Genomic DNA, 16,983 nt, shown 5'->3' with positions numbered 1-16,983 from the left:
GTTGTGGGTTCTCTTAGTGTCTGTGCAGGTCAGTCTATGAGGCTCTCTGGGAAGTGGCAAATGAGTGAGTACTGCAAGGCCCAGCAAGGAATGCTGTTTTCATGGCCCAGCAGAGCCCAAGTTAACAAACCTCAGAGATGAAGAAAGCCCCTATACTACTGGCTCCTCCAAGGCAAAAGCACTGGAAGCAATCCAGCTCACCAGGGCAGCCCCTCAAAGGACCACACACATTGTGTGGGCAGTGTGAGCCCTTTCTAAGGCGATCCGCCAGCTCCTTCTGGCTAGTGGACCTCATGGGACTATACATTCGAGTGTTTGTCCAAGGACTCAGGGAGATGTAAGCATTTTCCTCTGTTGGTGGTTCCCTGCTTCTTACTGAGTAACAGAGAGAATAAATCCTGTGCCTGCTCTCTACCCTGAAGGTGTCAGGGAAACTGGGGGCCTTAATGCACTTTCCAGGCTCCACCAGCAGGCCCACCTGGGTTTATCCTGGGAGGGAATTTTAACAGTCAGAGCCATGTGCTCAGGCTGTCATCTTCCCAGAATTCCCTTCTATACATCCATATGTGGTTTTAAAATAATTTTTTAAATCATAAAAGTAATTTAAGCTCATTTTCTGAAAACTGAGGAAAGTATAGAGGGAAGGAGAAAATCCTAGCTATAATTCCACCAGTGTGAGTAATAGGAGATAACCTCTTCATATTTCAGCATACGTCCTTCTAGTCTTATAAATGCTTGTGTGTATGTGTGTGAGAGAACAAGAGAGACACTCTATCCATTTCTTTATATCAGCGATATTTACGACATATCATTTTGAAGGGCTGTATGCTATTTGATTGCACAGTTATTCTATAGTTTTTTTTTTAACCAACTGCCTATTGTTGAACATCAGGTTGCTTATAATTTTTGGGTATTATAATCTATGCTGGGTGGGACCTCATGGTTAAATCTTTACACATTCATAATTATGTCCATAAAGGGTAACTGCCTGCACAACAAATAGGGATATTTTTAAGGCTTTAAGATCATATTGCCAAATTTTCCTCCAGAAAGGTGTCATCAAGTAACATTGTTAGCAGCAACTTATTTACATTCTCTATCCTCCCTCCTACCACTCCATGCTACAACCAAATATTGTGTTTAAAAATATCTTTAATAAGTTGAAAGCTGGAAAATGGTATCTCATTATTTAGTTTGTGTTTCTTCGATTACTAAACAAGTAAAATATTTTTCATGTATTTATATGTGCAACATTCTTATTTTTTCATATGTTTGACCATATGAAAACCTTCAGCCTAATTCCTATGCTTCTACACTCCAAGCCTGTGAGACAAATCAGGCAACAGCAGTGTTCTCAGTCTTGCAGAAGCAATGTGGCTACTGTCACAGCCCACAGCCACTCCTGGTCTATGATATCAACAAGACTGAACCATCTGTATTTCTTATTTTGTGAATTACCTGTTTGTGTCCTTTGCTCATGTTATTTGGAATATAAAGCTTTATGACTTTTGTGTCCTCAAATGTCAACTATCTTCATGATGAATAATCTTCTTTCAGTGATTTTTTCCCTGAAATTCCATTTTGACTGAGATTAATATTATAACCCTTATTTTCTTTAATTTATACTTGTATGAGGTCTCTTTGCTCATCCTTATTCCTTATACTTTTTTTGGGGGGGGGGATGGAGTTTCACTCTTGTCACTCAGCTGGAGTACAGTGGCGTGATTTTGGCTCACTGCAATCTCTGTCTCCCAGGTTCAAGTGATTCTCCAGCCTCAGCCTCCCAAGTAGCTGGGATTACAGGTGCCCACCACCATGCCCAGCTAAGTTTTGTATTTTTTCTAGAGAAGGGGTTTCGCCATGTTGGCCAGGCTGGTCTCAAACTCCTGACCTCAGGTGATCTGCCTGCCTTGGCCTCCCAAAGTGCTGGGATTACAGGCATGAGTCACCATGCCTGGCCTCATCCTTATACTTTTAACTGTTCTGAGTAACTTTGTTTCAGATGCGTTTGTTAGACAGCATGTTGGTAGACTTTGGTTTTTGACCTATTGTGACAATCTGACATATTTTATTTGATACATACGAAAGAATATATAACATGCTTATTATTAAACAAGGTAGTTAAACTCAATTATTTTATTGTTAGCTCTTCTCTATGTCTGTTTCTCTTTTTATCTATTTGTGAGTCTGCTACTGGTTGTTTAACTGTTTCATGCATTCAACTTCCCAAGAGAGAATGTTATAAAAATGTGAAGTGACTCCCGTAACTCCCATCAAATATGATCTTTAGTTGCTAAATGAGATACCCTTTATCAAAAAAGGTTACTTTTCTTGGTAATTTCAAATCTTTAAGTAAATGGCTGTACACATACTATCACATATTCTTTTCTTTTTGTTTTTTGTTTTTGAGACATAGTTTTGCTCTTGTTGCCCAGGCTACAGTGCAATGGCACGATGTTGGCTCACTGCAACCTCCGCCTCCCAGGTTCAAGCGATTCTCCTGCCTCAGCCTCCCTAGTAGCTGGGATTACAGGCGCCTGCCACCAAGCCCAGCTAATTTTTTGTATTTTTAGTAGAGACGGGGTTTCACTATGTTGGCCAGGCTGGTCTCGAACTCCTGACCTCAGGGAATCTACCTGTCTCAGCCTCCCAAAGTGCTGAGATTACAGGCGTGAGCCATCGCGCTCGGCTCTGCATATTCTTATTAAGAATATTCATCAAGGAAGGGCCAGATATGCCGCTGCTGCAGTTTTATGGAGTGCACAGTTCCTCGCCAGTACTGACCTTCTGAAGTCCACCATTCTCCTCCACCAGTGGCGAAAGCACACTGGGGCTGTTGGGTGGAGGGGCCTCCACATTGTAATCACGGAAGCAGCAGAAGAAGGAGCTAAGGATGCTGCGGCTCCTCTGCTTCTTTAAGCTGACGTTGCACTGGGAAGCTGGAAACAAAAACAGAGCACACTGTGGCCAACTGCAGCATGTACTGATAGTTGTAATATAATGCAAAAATCTGAGTGTGCAGTTGCCCCCCCAGACCCCAGATTCCTGCCCTGAGGGCCAGCTCAGGAGGAGAAGATGAGGGGCTCCTGGAAGTTACTCTAAAGAACTGTGAATCCAATGTGAGAATCCCAGGAGCCAGCTAGTCGATGGAGTCCAATCCCTCTGGTTGGACAGGATCCCTCTGACCTCAGCCCAGCAGGGGCTGCTTGCTTATTAACTGACTCACCCTCAGGGTCAGTCCCCATCTGCATTCCTGAACTCAGCAGATGAAGTATTCCCACCCTGCACCAAGCACTACTTCAAAATAAACATCCTTTCAGGCACAAATCAGACTTGACACTCTCTGGGAAGCATCTCTCCATTATGGATACCAATAAAAAATCACTTTGAATCTAGGTTCTTGGACATCCCCCGCTCACTATGGAAATGACTTAACTTCGTGGGTTAAGAAATAAGATATGTAAAGGCACAAAAGAACCGCCTGCTTAAACTCGCCAAGAGTTTGTCCAGAAGTTGGTGAGGGCCTGGATCCACAGAGCTTAGGGCGGAAGGCTTCCATTTCACTTAAAAAACATAAACAGCAGGAGATGTTGGATGGAGAACACGTGTTCCTGCCCCAGTAGGGCCAGCCAGGGCAAAGCCCATCTTCATGAGATCCAGGGCAATACTGTGCCCTGGCCTGTCCTGAACTAAGACACTGGAGGGAGTGACACATCCTTTCTGTTTTTCTAAGGCTCACGACAAGCTGCCACAAGTCAGGAATAAAAGGTGAAAATTAGTATAGATGAAAAACATCCCTCAGGGGAGGGCTCACAACTTCGAGGGGCAGGAGTATTTGCCTGGGAATGCAGCCGGGACTGTCCCACCACATGCCATGCCTAGGTGGGTCAGTGGTGCTCTGAGAAGAGGCCGCAGGCAAGGGACCATGCTTAGGGTTAATGGGAAAATTGCCAGTGCAGGAAATGATTTAAGTCCACATGACAACTGTTGGAGCTTATCTCTTCTCCCAAAAAGCAATTCTGGCACAATTCCTCTTTTTGTGCACTTAGGAGTGATTTGTGTAACACCTTTCCTCCCAAGAGATCACAAAACCTTTGCTGAATGTTTGGGGGTACTCTTCTGCCAGCAGCAAAACTAAGTGCATTCAGATGGAAATTCTGAAAAGGGACTGAAAAGCTATTCTTCCAGCAACTCCACAGATATGAATGGTTTCTACCCTGGGTTTGGGCAAATGGCCCAGTGAGTATGAATTTAAGATCAGCACTTACTAAAGATGAACTTCAGAACCATAAATCTCTGAGAAAGCTGGCTGTTTTTATCTTCCTCAAGCATCCTTAGGTGCATGCATAGAGCACCAGCCATCACATTTCAGGCATCTCATTTCAAGGGCAGGTCAGGCCAGACCAGGCCATTGGGACTGCCAGGCATGTGGGCTTCCTAAGTGGTAGTGTGGGAAGAGATAATAACCACTGTTCACCAAGGGCCAACGCTGTAGGTCCCAATAGTTCACAAACCTCATCTTGCATACTCCTAAGGAGATAGGTGTTACTGCTTCCATCTTACTGCTGAGAATATACAACTATTGAGAAAATACAGCAGGATTGTGTTGATTCCTTTGCCAGATTCAAACCCAAGTGGGCCTGTTTCCAAACTGTGTGATTTCCCCATGTGCCATGCTGAATACAATCTTGAAACAATTTAGGTTAGATTAAGAAGGTGGAACACGCCAAATAGGGAGAGAAAAGCATTGCAATAAACTTGTATTTAATATAAATGATACGTTAAACCATTTCATTGTTACTCTGAATGTCTTAATTTTTATCCCACACTCAGAAAAGTTAGTCAGGGGAAGAAAAAAAATCTTTTCCCTAGCTGATAGCACATTCCTCTGCAAGTAAACAAGCTATCTGTTCATGTCTCAGAGAAACTGAGCAGTCTGCAGAAAGCACCTTTCCAGGTCCTATTTTCATCCTTGGATGACATGAATCTTCCCCACAACTAACTAGCCAACTAATTAACAAATGAACTTACATACTAACAAAATCATAAACCTGGAACCAGTACACTACTCATAATTTCTACCACACGCTTACTTACTCTACAGAAGGTACACACAGCTAACAGAGTCAGTAAATTAGTTATCCGAGCACCTGGGAGGCCATCGTGCCTCCAGACAGGGAAAGGCAGCTTACCCAGGTCTTTCCTTCTCTGTATAAAGAGTGCAGCAGTTAAAGTGGTCTCATTTTCATAGGTGTGGGAGGTTCCAGGATTCTTCCTTTCAAATAAGGTTAGTTCTAGGGCCTGCAGGAACTTCTTGGAGGCTCGGAGGCTAATTTTCTAATCACTCTTGGATTGGTCTAGAACTCTCAAAATCAGGAGAGGTGGGAAGGGTAAATGGAAGGATTTCCTCAGGACCAGCACTGGCCTCACCCACACTCAGCATTCACTTCTTCCTCAATAGGGCTCCAGACGTGGGTGCTCTGGACTAATGACCCTACTGCCTTCCAGCCCCAGTTGCTGCTTCTCTCCCCCAGCTATCATCCAGAAGATCCTTGACTTGCTCATAAACTGGTAAGGGAGTTTTGGTCGACACATGAAATAAAAATTCAGTTTGATGGACAAATGTTGACGTTAGAACATTAGATGAAAAAGTTAATATATATTCTTGTATATCTGATTTGATCATAACTAAGCAAAGCAAACTAAAAAAGATTATAATTAAGAAAACATTTGCAAGAAATATGTCAAAAAGTTAACAGTAATTAATTGTCGGACCATAAGTGTTTACATTTCTTCCACATTTTCCAAATGTTTTCTGGTAATTATGTACTGCTCTAATAATGGGGGGGAGGAAGTAAACAGTCTTGTTAAACTCTCTTTCGGCAACTTTGTGCTATTTCTAAATCATATCCTTCTTCTAATTCTCAACCGTTAGCCTAATTCCTATGCTTCTACACTCCAAGCCCGTGAGACAAACCAGGCAACAGCAGTGTTCTCAGCCTTGCAGAAGCAATGTGGCTACTGCCACAGCCCACAGCCACTCCTGGTCTATGATATCAACAAGACTGAATATATCCACTAAACTCAAAACCAGAGGAGGCCCATGTGAAAAGAAGGTACCAAAGAAGTGTCCTTTGCCCGGTAGAAGGCTCCTGCTGGCTTTCTCATCTGGCATCCATGCTCCACCACTCACCCTCCTTGTACACACAAAAGGGGTCTTGCTGTTTCTCTGCTTTGATCAAGACTTTACCTCTCACCACCTTTCCTCCCTTGCCCCCTTTACATGTTTCCACTGATAAGGTCTCCTGGTGGCCCAGGTATCCAAGAACAAGGTCTTTTAGGATATTAAAGATAGCTGAATGCATACATCTCCCCATAACACTAGTTTTAAGAAATTACTTTGGAAGAGCAAAGGAGGGAGTAGCAACTATGAACATCAGTTTAAAATATTCCATAACGATTTTCATTTTAAAAAATCAGACTTAGGAGGAGGAAGTCATCAAAAGTCATTCCAAAGCTTTCTGTCACTTTTCCCTGATAACCTCCCCTATCCAAACCCAGCACCTGCCCACCTGACTCCCTAGCTTCCTCCATGGTAGACTCCTCATCACACTGACATCCCTTCTCCCACTCCTCCTCCCCCCATTTCCCCACTTCTCAGAGCATCCTGCTTTTCAGAGCCTGGCTCAAAGCCAACCTCACCCAGGAAGCCTTTGCCAACCTCCCTGTGGAGATCGTTTTTTTCTTTAGCCACCAAACTCCCAAATGAATGCATGTATGACCGAGTTGTGCCTTTGGGCCGGGCCAGTTCATCCACCTGTCTGCTGGACATCTCCTCTGGATGCCTCTGACTTGGCATATCTAAATGGGGCTCACCACTCCCCTCTTCACTCAGGGTACCAATATCCTAAGCTAGACATCTGTCCTTCTCCCTCATTAAGCTGTTGGTTCTGACATCCTAATCGATTCTTAAATGTGTCCTTACCAACTCCTTGTCCCTGCCCTATCCTGACTCAGGTCCTCATCATTTTGTCCCTGGACCACTACAGTTGCTTTTTGACTTGTCTTTCTGCTGTTGATTTTGCATCTCAACATGTCTTGACATGACAGGTAAAGCCCATCAAGTTACAAGAATGTGTGGTGGTTAGGAGTGTGGGTTCCGATGCCAACTTGCCTAGGTGCAAAATGTGGCTCAACCAGCAATAGCACAGGACCTGGGCAAGTTGTGTGATTTCTTTGTGCCTCAGTTTATCTATAAAATGAGGATAATAAATATCCATCTTATGGGTCTGTTGTGAGAATTAAATGAGTTATTACAACAGTGTCTAACATAGAACAAGCACTCCATAATTTTTGTTTGTTTTTTAAAGACAGGGTCTCACTCTGTCACCCAGGCTGGAGTACAGTGGTGCAATCTTGACTCACTGCAACCTTTACCTCCAGGGCTCAAGACATCCTCCCACCTCAGTCTCCTAAGAAGCTGGGACTACTACTATACCCAGCCAATTTTTCTATTTAGTAGAGACAGGGTCTTGTCATGCTGCTCAGGCAGGTCTCGAACTCCTGAGCTCAAGTGATCTGCTTGCCTTGGCCTCCCAAAGTGCTGGAATTACAGTTGTGAGCCACCACACCCGGTCTAGACATTTTAGCTTTTATTATTATAGTCTCGTAAAAGCTTTTGCTTCATAAATGAGGGGGGTTCTCCAGGAACATTGGATCAAAGGCTGGATTCTGCGGGCATACATTTTTTTCTCTGATATCTGACAACTAGGAGAAACAACTCACTATAACAGATCTTGGTTACATAAACTGTAATTCAGAAAGCAAAACTAGAAAAATCTCAGGAAGTGATTCTAATCAATTGCTCTAAAAAGTAGACATAGACATGGGGAAGGAAAAGGGAGGGGTTGCGTGTCCCAGTGAGCTCTGCTGGGGGCTGTTTTCCCTTAGGAAAAGAACAATGCTTTCAAGTGGAGGGCAGGAAGCATACACTCTCCCTCCTTAATCCCCTTACTTAATTCCCTCTGTGGCTGAAGCTTAGCTTTCTTCTGCACAGCATTCTGCCTGCTGGGTCTGTATCTGGTTCCAGGGACTTCTTGCCTCAAGACTTGCCTCAAGTCTCCCCTGCTGGGTCCCCCTATAGGCTACTACATGCTGCCATTTTCCCAAGGCTCAGCCCGGGGCAGGCCTGCTTAGAAGGACCACCCTCTTTCTCCTCCTTATCCCTGTCAATGAAAACATGCCCAGCTGGGTGCGGTGGCTGATTCCTGTAATCCCAGCACTTGGGGAGGCCGAGGCGGGCAGATCACGTGAGGTCAGGAGTTTGAGACCAGCCTGGGCAACATGGCGAAACCCTGTCTCTACTAAAAATACAAAAATTAGCGGAGTGTGGTGGCTGGCGCCTGTAATTCCAGCTACTCAGGAGGCTGAGGCACAAGTTGCAGTGAGCTGACAGAACACCACTGCACACCAGCCTGGGTGACAGGGCGAGACTGTCTTAAAAAAAAAAAAAGAGGCTGGGCATGGTGGCTCACACCTGTAATCCCAGCACTTCGGGAGGCCAAGGCGGGTGAATCACCAGGTCAGGAGATCAAGACCATCCTGGCTAACACTGTGAAACCCCATCTCTACTAAAAATACAAAAAATTAGCCAGGCGTGGTGGTGGGCGCCTATAGTCCCAGCTACTTGGGAGGCTGAGGCAGGAGAATGGCATGAACCCTGGAGGCAGAGCTTACAGTGAAAAAGGCCGGGCGCGGTGGCTCAAGCCTGTAATCCCAGCACTTTGGGAGGCCGAGACGGGCGGATCATGAGGTCAGGAGATCGAGACCATCCTGGCTAACATGGTGAAACCCCGTCTCTACTAAAAAAATACAAAAAACTAGCCAGGCGTGGTGGCGGGCGCCTGTAGTCCCAGCTACTAGGGAGGCTGAGGCAGGAGAATGGCGTAAACCTGGGAGGCGGAGCTTGCAGTGAGCTGAGATACGGCCACTGCACTCCAGCCTGGGCAACAGAGCGAGACTCCGTCTCAAAAAAAAAAAAAAAAAAAAAGCAAGCAAGCATGCCCACAGCCAGTCCCAGCACACAAACATGCCATGGGCACAGATACCCCACAGGGAGAGTAAAGGGAAATCCTTGATACAGGTAGCCGAGGTGATCCTAAGAGTTAACTTTCTCCATTTCTCTGAGCAAACCTGGGTTAAGCAGAAACCTGGAGAGGGTTGTAAAGAGCTGGAGATGTGGGGCATGGGCCTTATTCCTGGTCCTTGTGTATCCACTGGAGGAACAGGGTAACACGTGGCTCTGTTTTCCTGGATATGCCCTTAGAGCTAATGCTTCTCCCTAAGCCCCTGGTCCTGGTCATTGCAGCCCAGCAAATTAAGACCTTGTTTCTCACTCACACACATTTCTCCCTTGCCCCTTCCCACGGGCTGGGGACCTCCCATCTGCCAGCAACAGGCTTATAAACGGTCTATGAATGTTGCAGCTTAAAGTGCCCATATAGACAATTGCCTTCCTCTCTAAAGACAAGACAGGAAGCCTTCCAAATGCCTCCCTGGTCTTCTAAGCAGAGTGCTGGCCCAGCAGCAAGAACCAGTATCTTCAAAGCACCAATTATAGATGGGGAGCGTAGTGGACATCTGACAGTTTTTGCCTGCCAGAATCCATTACTCTTCTTTCTGGTAAAAGTTCCTCTATTTTCCTCTGGGGAACCACTCTCACCCTATCAGTACTCTGTCCTTTATCATGGGCTGGCCAATCTGAGCCACATGACTGGCTTAGGGATGGGCACATGACCCACCCTGAGCCAAAGACTCTGCAAAGATTCATGTAAGCCCTATTGGAAAAGATGTTCTCCTTTTGCTGGGTTTCTTAACATGGCAGGATGTAAGCCTGGAGCAACTGGTAGTCATCTTTGCACCTGGTAAGAAATACCTACCTGAGCATGAAGTCAAAACTGAGGAAAAAGGAGCTGGGTTATAAAGAGGGACAGATTTCTGACGACATTGTCTGAGGACTTGATTTTATTAAAACCAGACCCTTCTGGAATTTTCAGTTATGTAAGTAAACAAATTCCCTTTTGCTCCTAAGCCAATATAATTGGGTTTACGTGATTTGAAATGGAAAGGATTGTCTCTGAAAATGTAAGCTCCAATGCTAGGTGGTACAGAAACATTGACCAACAACATAGGCAGGGGTCCGACCTCACGAAGCCCACATCTAGCAGGAGAGATGTTTGAATATGTACTTCTGGTACACAATGAGTCTTGTTAGGATGGGAAAGTGCAAGGGTACTCCTGGGGCCCAAAGAAGAGCACATAGCCTAGACTGGGGACTGTGAGTAGGGAGGGGTACAGAAATGACTTTTTTTTTTTTTTTTGAGACAGAGTCTCGCTCTGTCACCCAGGCTGGAGTACAGTGGTGCGATCTTGGCACAATGCAAACTCTGCCTCCCAGGTTCAAGTGATTCTCTGCCTCAGCCTCCCGAGTAGCTGGGACTACAGGTGCCCACCATCACGCCCAGCTAATTTTTGTATTTTTAGTAGAGATGGGGTTTCACTATATTGGCCAGGCTGTTCTTGAACTCCTGACCTTGTGATCCATCCGCCTTGGCCTTCCAAAGTGCTGGGATTACAGGCATGAGCCACTGTGCCCAGTCCAGAAATGGCTTCTTGAAAGAAGCTGGCTGAAAGTTTCATTAATTTTTTTGTGGTGGGAGGAGCAGGGAAGTGGGGAAACAGCATGTGTAAAAGGCATGGTGTGAGAGAGAGCATGAAACATTTAAGAAATCAAAGGAGTAGCAAGGAGTATGAGATGGGAGTAATGACAGCAAGGGCCTTGCAAGCCAAGGAGATGAATTTGGATTTGATGTTATGGAAAAGGGGAGTGATGGGATCAGATTTGTACCATGAATGTCATGTCTTAGCTCTGTAATTAAAACTACTGAGTTTAAATGTTAAATTATGACCAATGCAGCCAAGATCCAGGATATTTGCAAATTACACATGTGGGCCATTTAAGAGCCTAGAGTGAAAATTTTTATTTAGAAATTGACTTTAAATATGTTACATGGAAAGAACACAGGCTTTGGAATTACATTTGGGTTCAAGTCCCAGCCTTGCCACTTGTTAGCTGGTGTGACCTCACCTACCTCCATAGCAACAATAATACAGGAACGATAATCCCTACCCCACAGGACTGTTGTATGGGCACAGTGAAAACATGTATGTTTGTGTAAGAGAGAAAATCTACCAGCAGCTTCAAATATAACAAAAAACTGTGACTGGTTTAGGTACAGTGCAGGGTCTCGCTGTGAACATGGAGAATTTAGCTTGTATCCAGACAACGGTCCTCACAAAAACAGCCTGGCTTTATGAAAAAACATGTAGGCAGATCCATTTTGTTTTAGGTTATGTGAAGTCTAAAGTTAGAACATTAAGTAGCTCTTTAAAACTTTACCTCCTATCCAGTAAAGTTTTCTCTGTATAATAATAACAGTAATGATGATAGAAACTAAACAAACAAAAAGCAGCTACACACGTGGGGCTTAAAACAAACCTTAGGACTCAGGTCTTTTCTACAAAATCTCATATTAAACACGGTTAGAAAGAAAGTGTTATAATTAAAAACATGAAACGGTGGCAGGCACCTGTAGTCCCAGCTACTTGGGAGGCTGAGGGAGGAGAATCGTTTGAACCCGGGAGGCGGAGGTTGCAGTGAGCTGAGATCGCGCCACTGCACTCCAGGCTGGGCAACAGAGCAAGACACCATTTCAAAAAAAGAAAAAAGAAAAACCATGAAATGTTCAGGGGAAAGTCTACTGAGGCTGACAGTGGGGCTTGAGCCTTCAGTGGCCCAAGAAGACTGGTCTAAAGAGCTACCCAACAGATGTTTATGTTTATGCCAACAGATGGAGGCACAACAGGGTCCACATCCAGCTCATATCGTAGGCTGAGGGTGCATTTCTCTTGTACTTCCTGACCTAACTGGTTCCCTTCAGTATCCAGAAGTTGAAATGTTGACCCCCAAGCAGCCAGCATTTCTTAATTAGTGTGATATCTGCCCATGCTATAAAACCAGTGACCTTTTATAATTCTTTCATTCTGATCTGGTTTAGATTCAAGATGTGGGGAGGCTTTGGAACCATCCTTAACCCCTGGCTTCAGGACCCAAACCTCTGAGGTCTGCACCGATTCAGAGCTTCACATACGTTCCTGAGCACATCCACCCACACGCATACACAGCTTCCATCTCTCCTTATCTCCCAGCACCCCACACAACTCTACACAATCAAAGGAGTTCAGGACGAAGATCAGAGTAGCTGGAATGTAGGTGGAAATGTCTGCTACTCACTATGAATCCATCCCTAATCATTCAAGTTTCTACTCAAGAGAAGAAACTACAACTTGGTAGCTACAAAAAACAAAGGCTTGCCTTTCATTTCTATGGTGCTGAGCCAGCCTCTCACAACATAAATGTGCTGGTACAGGGGCCGGATCTCTGAAGACCCAGCATGACATAATTTTCAGAAAAAAACTGCCTTAACACTGACCAAGACTCTTTGCTTGACCGAACTTCAGTCAGATTCCTGAACTCCTAGGTCCACCTGTGTACTTCCTTGTAAAATCCAAATTTAGCAAGATCCCTGCTAAGTCAGTTTAGCAAGAATCCCCCATCCTCCGTATCTGACTGCTCTTCATATCTAATTGGGTTCCTCACCCTCTACCATCTCCCAGGTGATGTCTGATCTACCCTGGCCTGTCTTCATCAAGAATTCTGTTAGTTCAGTGCCTCAATCCATTTAGCGTTGCGGTAATAGAATACTTGAAACTGGGTAATTTATAAAGAAAAGAAGTTTATTTGGCTCATGATTCTGGAGGTTGAGAAGTCCAAGATTGGGTAGCCCAGCTGGCGAGGGTCTCGTGCTGCTTCAACTTATGGTGGAAAGCACAAAGCGGAAGGGGTATGCACAAAAGGAGGGCGAATGTGAGGAGGAGCCTTGCGTTATAACAACCTACTCTCAAGGTAACTAATCTAGTCCCACAAGGGCAAGAACTCATATGGGCCAGATGGCATTTACCTATTCATGAGAGATCTGCCCCTAGGACTCAGACAGCTCCCATTAGGTCCCATCTCCCAACACCACTACAATGGCAACTGCACACCAATATGAGTTTTGGTGGGGACAAACCACGTCTAAACCATAGCAGTTGGTTAAGCCACAAGCCCCCCTACCTCTTGATGTTTCTTCTTAGCAATTTTCTATCCACCGACTCCGACTCCACCCGTTGGCTGTGAGTACTCACTCATCCATGCTGTGTTCAGAATTAAGCCTGGTTTTGGACTGAGGTCTCTTTCCCTCTAATGCAACAGTTTTCAATAAAATCTGCTTTTGCTGTTTTAACTACTGCCCAGGTCTGGTTTTCTCTGACAACACACCAAATATACTGCTAATGACTCAAAGCACCAAAAGTCTTCCCTCAAACTAGCTTCTTTCTTGTTACAAGAGCAGAACTAAGAAGGTAATCCATTGCAGATTTACATTGTTCAAGTATTTATAGCAGAACATTAAACATGGGCTCTGTACCAAGCATCAATGGGGACATCAATGCTGTTAATGCTACAAAACTGAACACTGAAATTGCCCAAGTGAAGGCTATTTCTTCACATGTGGGAATGTCAGAGCCATTACAACCCTGAAGAGATCTTAGAGTTGAATTCACAACTATATTATTATGGAATAAGCTAAACACCTTTTTTTTTTTTTTTAAACTGGGGAGAGGAGGAATTCTTTCTGAAGGCCAGGGACATTTAAATGAATGCGCCATTTCTTCTCTTTGAGAATTGGGCTGTAATCTCTGGAATGCATCCCAGGGCCGAGGTTTGGAATGGGTGTCTAACAGGAAATTCTGGGCAGTCTATGCATACATTACATTCCTTTCCCACCCTGAAAGAGTGGTCAACAAACACAACTTTCCTCTGTTCGAATAAAAGGGGGAGTGTTGGGAGTGGTGAGAGGCCAGGGCACAGACCGCACAGAGTTCAAAAGCAGATGTGGCTGCTGAGAATCCAAACATCCTTTTCTTCTAGAAAAGAGACTCAGTCACTAAAAGAGTCACCTTTTGAGATATCCAGTCAGTCCTTCTCCTATTTCCATGAGATAAATTTCCCCAGGGAATTCCTACCGGACACTCTATAAAAGAAACGTACCTTTGAAAGCTCATTTTCCCACTGCAGGACTGGCAGTAGTCCCTCCAGCAGTGACAAACCAAGGGAAGGAGCAAGGCTGATGGCTTAACAATGGCCAGGAGGAATTCTGCTCTCATCTTCCACAATGGCAGATGTGTTTCCCCATCCACTGTGGGTTCATAACAACCCACATTTGTTGAGTGCCTTAATTGTGTGTGCAAGGCCCCTGACATAAATTGTCTCTGGTCTTCACAGTATGTGGTACTGACATGACCATTCCATTTTCTGATGAGAAAACGGAGACTCAAAGTACATATTCTCAACTATGCATTGGGAGTGCTGGGGTTCAAAGCCAGAACAGGCTGACTCCGGGGCTTCCAGCTTTCCCACTGCCCCTCCCTACCTTTCCCTGGCACTCTTGTAAGTTTTGATCTAATTTCCATAGAGAAACTCTGAATCTGAGGCCCAATGCTGACTGCCTTCACTGCAAATGCCACATTTGAAAACCACTCCAGAACGAACCAATAATACTCATGGTAGCCTTATTAGATGAAGCCAGACAAGGTCCCACCACACCTTAAATGTATCCAGGCCACCAACCTCTCGCTAATTCAGCTTCTCAGGAGAGCCCCTATGCTGGAAATGCCCTTCCTTGCCTCAGCATTTCCCTAAACCCCTGTGACCAAGGTCACATAGCTTCTAAGTAGCAGGGCTGGACATAAACCAGATTTGTGTGAGTCTAGAATCTGAGCCCTTAGCCATCACTGCACAGAGTCTGTTTATAACATTTAGAGCCAAAATAAGTAACAGAACAAAGGATGTGAGCAGATAATGCACTTAAGAGGAGGAAGTAAAGGTTAAAATTTAACAATAATCAAATAAAAGAAGTTTAAACAACAAGGCCCCGTTTTTTTTTTAACCTATTAAATGAATAGAAATGGCAAAAACATATAGGCGATGGTGGTGAGATTTTCATGGCACAGGCCCATTCATTCACATGTCACTGGTCACTCTGTAAACTGGGACAATTCATTTGAAAAGCAGTTGAGTAATGTCTCAAAGACTATGAAGTATTCATGCAAACAATATGAATGTCCAACAGAGTAGGAATAGTTAATAAAATCAGCACATAGCAACTGGAGAGAACACTGTGCAGCCACAATAGATGATCATTATGAAGACATGCGGTGAAGTGTCTGTGGTCAGTATTAGATGAAGCATCTCAGGCACATGCACATATACCCTATGTCTGTAAGTCGGTAATGAATGTCTGTACAAGCTCTGGAGGGTAGGCTCCAAGGGTACAGGGACCTTACCTATCTTGTTCATATCTGAGTCCCCTTACAGTCATTCTGTGCCTATGAGGTAGGGACTACTACATCCATTTTACAGATGAAGAACTTAAGGTCCAGAGAAGTTAAAAAACTTGCCCAAGATGACTTTGCTAGTAAAGAGTGGAGTTTGTTCAAACCCAGTGGTCTATGCTCTCAACCTCTGCACTATATTGCCTACTGAGAATGGAGCACACTCTGAAAGACAGGAAATGAGAAAAGCAAGGTGCATACAGTAGCTTGCTAGGTCTATGTAGCATGCTACCATTAACCTCTAAATAGAAAATTAAATAAAATTGTGAAACACATGTATATGTATAATCTTATATGGGTAAAGAGAAGCTCTGGGAATATTTATAACTAACCGGTTGTCTCCTGGGAGAGAAATCGGGAAAATAGAAGACAGACTGGAAGGGAGAGGAGAATGATTTTTCCCTCTAATCCCTTTTACATCTTTTGAATTTTATATAATGTATTAAAATAATAATTCTGTATCATGCATTATTTTAAACTCCAAAAATAATACTGCAATAAGCATCAGTGAACATAATCCTTTTTTTTTTTTGAGACAGAGTATCTCACTGTGTTACCCAGGCTGGAGCACAGTGGAGCGGTCTCGACTCACTGCAGCCTCCACTCACTGGTTCAAGCGATTCTCCTGCCTCAGTCTCCTGAGTAGCTGGGATTACAGGTGCCCGCCACCACGCCTGGCTAATTTTTGTATTTCTAGTAGAGATAGGGTTTCACCTTGTTGGCCAGGCTGGTCTCGAACTCCTGAGCTCAACTAATCCACACGCCTCGGCCTCCCAAAGTGCTGGAATTACAGGCGTGAGCCATAGTGCCCAGCCAGTGCACACAATCTTTATGTGCATGTCAGATTATCCCCTTAGAATAAATTTCTAGACATGTAATGGCTGAGACTAAAGTCTGAAAAAATGTCAAGCCTCTTGATATCTATGGACAATCTGCCACCTAGGAAGGCAGTACCAGTGTGCACTCCCACCCATGGGGTGTTCCATTAAAGCTGTGCCAATCGAAGCACTGATGCCAAGACAGAGACTTAATGGCCTTTGCCAATCTGAAAGGTGAAAACAGCAACTCAGTGTTGTTTTAATTTGCATTTCTTGGACTGCCATCCCAGTTCTACATCTCTTGTATGCTTTTTGGTCATTTCTATTTCTTCTTTTGAGAACTGTGCTTATATACTTTTTTGCCCATTTTTAATTTTTTTTCTTTGATTTATAAGAGTTCCTTTGACATATATTAGCAATATAATCCCTTGACTGTTCTGTATGTTGGAACTATTGTCTCAGTTTGCTATAGGCCTTTTACTTTTGTTTATAGTTGTTATGGATGTGCAGAAGTTTTAAGTTTTTAGGAAGTCACATCTAATAATCTTTTTTAGAAATGGTTCCTTTCCATTCTAATATGATATACTATTCACTTATATTTTCTTCTAGTAAA

General features: G+C 44.1%; 1 protein-coding gene across 4 annotated transcripts in view; it reads right to left on the bottom strand.

The window, feature by feature from the left end:
* Window positions 1-16,983, bottom strand: part of CTDSPL (CTD small phosphatase like) — a 121,080-nt gene that overhangs the window by 34,167 nt on the left and 69,930 nt on the right. For 2 of the 4 annotated variants that reach the window (XM_033212033.1, XM_033212032.1), the window contains exon 2: window positions 2,785-2,939. In XM_033212033.1, the coding sequence (XP_033067924.1) occupies window positions 2,785-2,939 (155 nt within the window). Of the gene's footprint in view, window positions 1-2,784; window positions 2,940-4,268; window positions 4,438-16,983 lie in introns of those variants that run through there. The other 2 variants (XM_033212031.1, XM_033212030.1) reach the window with 2 other exon arrangements.

Source organism: Trachypithecus francoisi, unplaced genomic scaffold (assembly GCF_009764315.1).
Source record: "Trachypithecus francoisi isolate TF-2019V2 unplaced genomic scaffold, Tfra_2.0 Lachesis_group0, whole genome shotgun sequence".
NCBI classification, from domain to species: domain Eukaryota; kingdom Metazoa; phylum Chordata; class Mammalia; order Primates; family Cercopithecidae; genus Trachypithecus; species Trachypithecus francoisi.
This window is presented reverse-complemented; position numbering and strand designations above follow the sequence as displayed.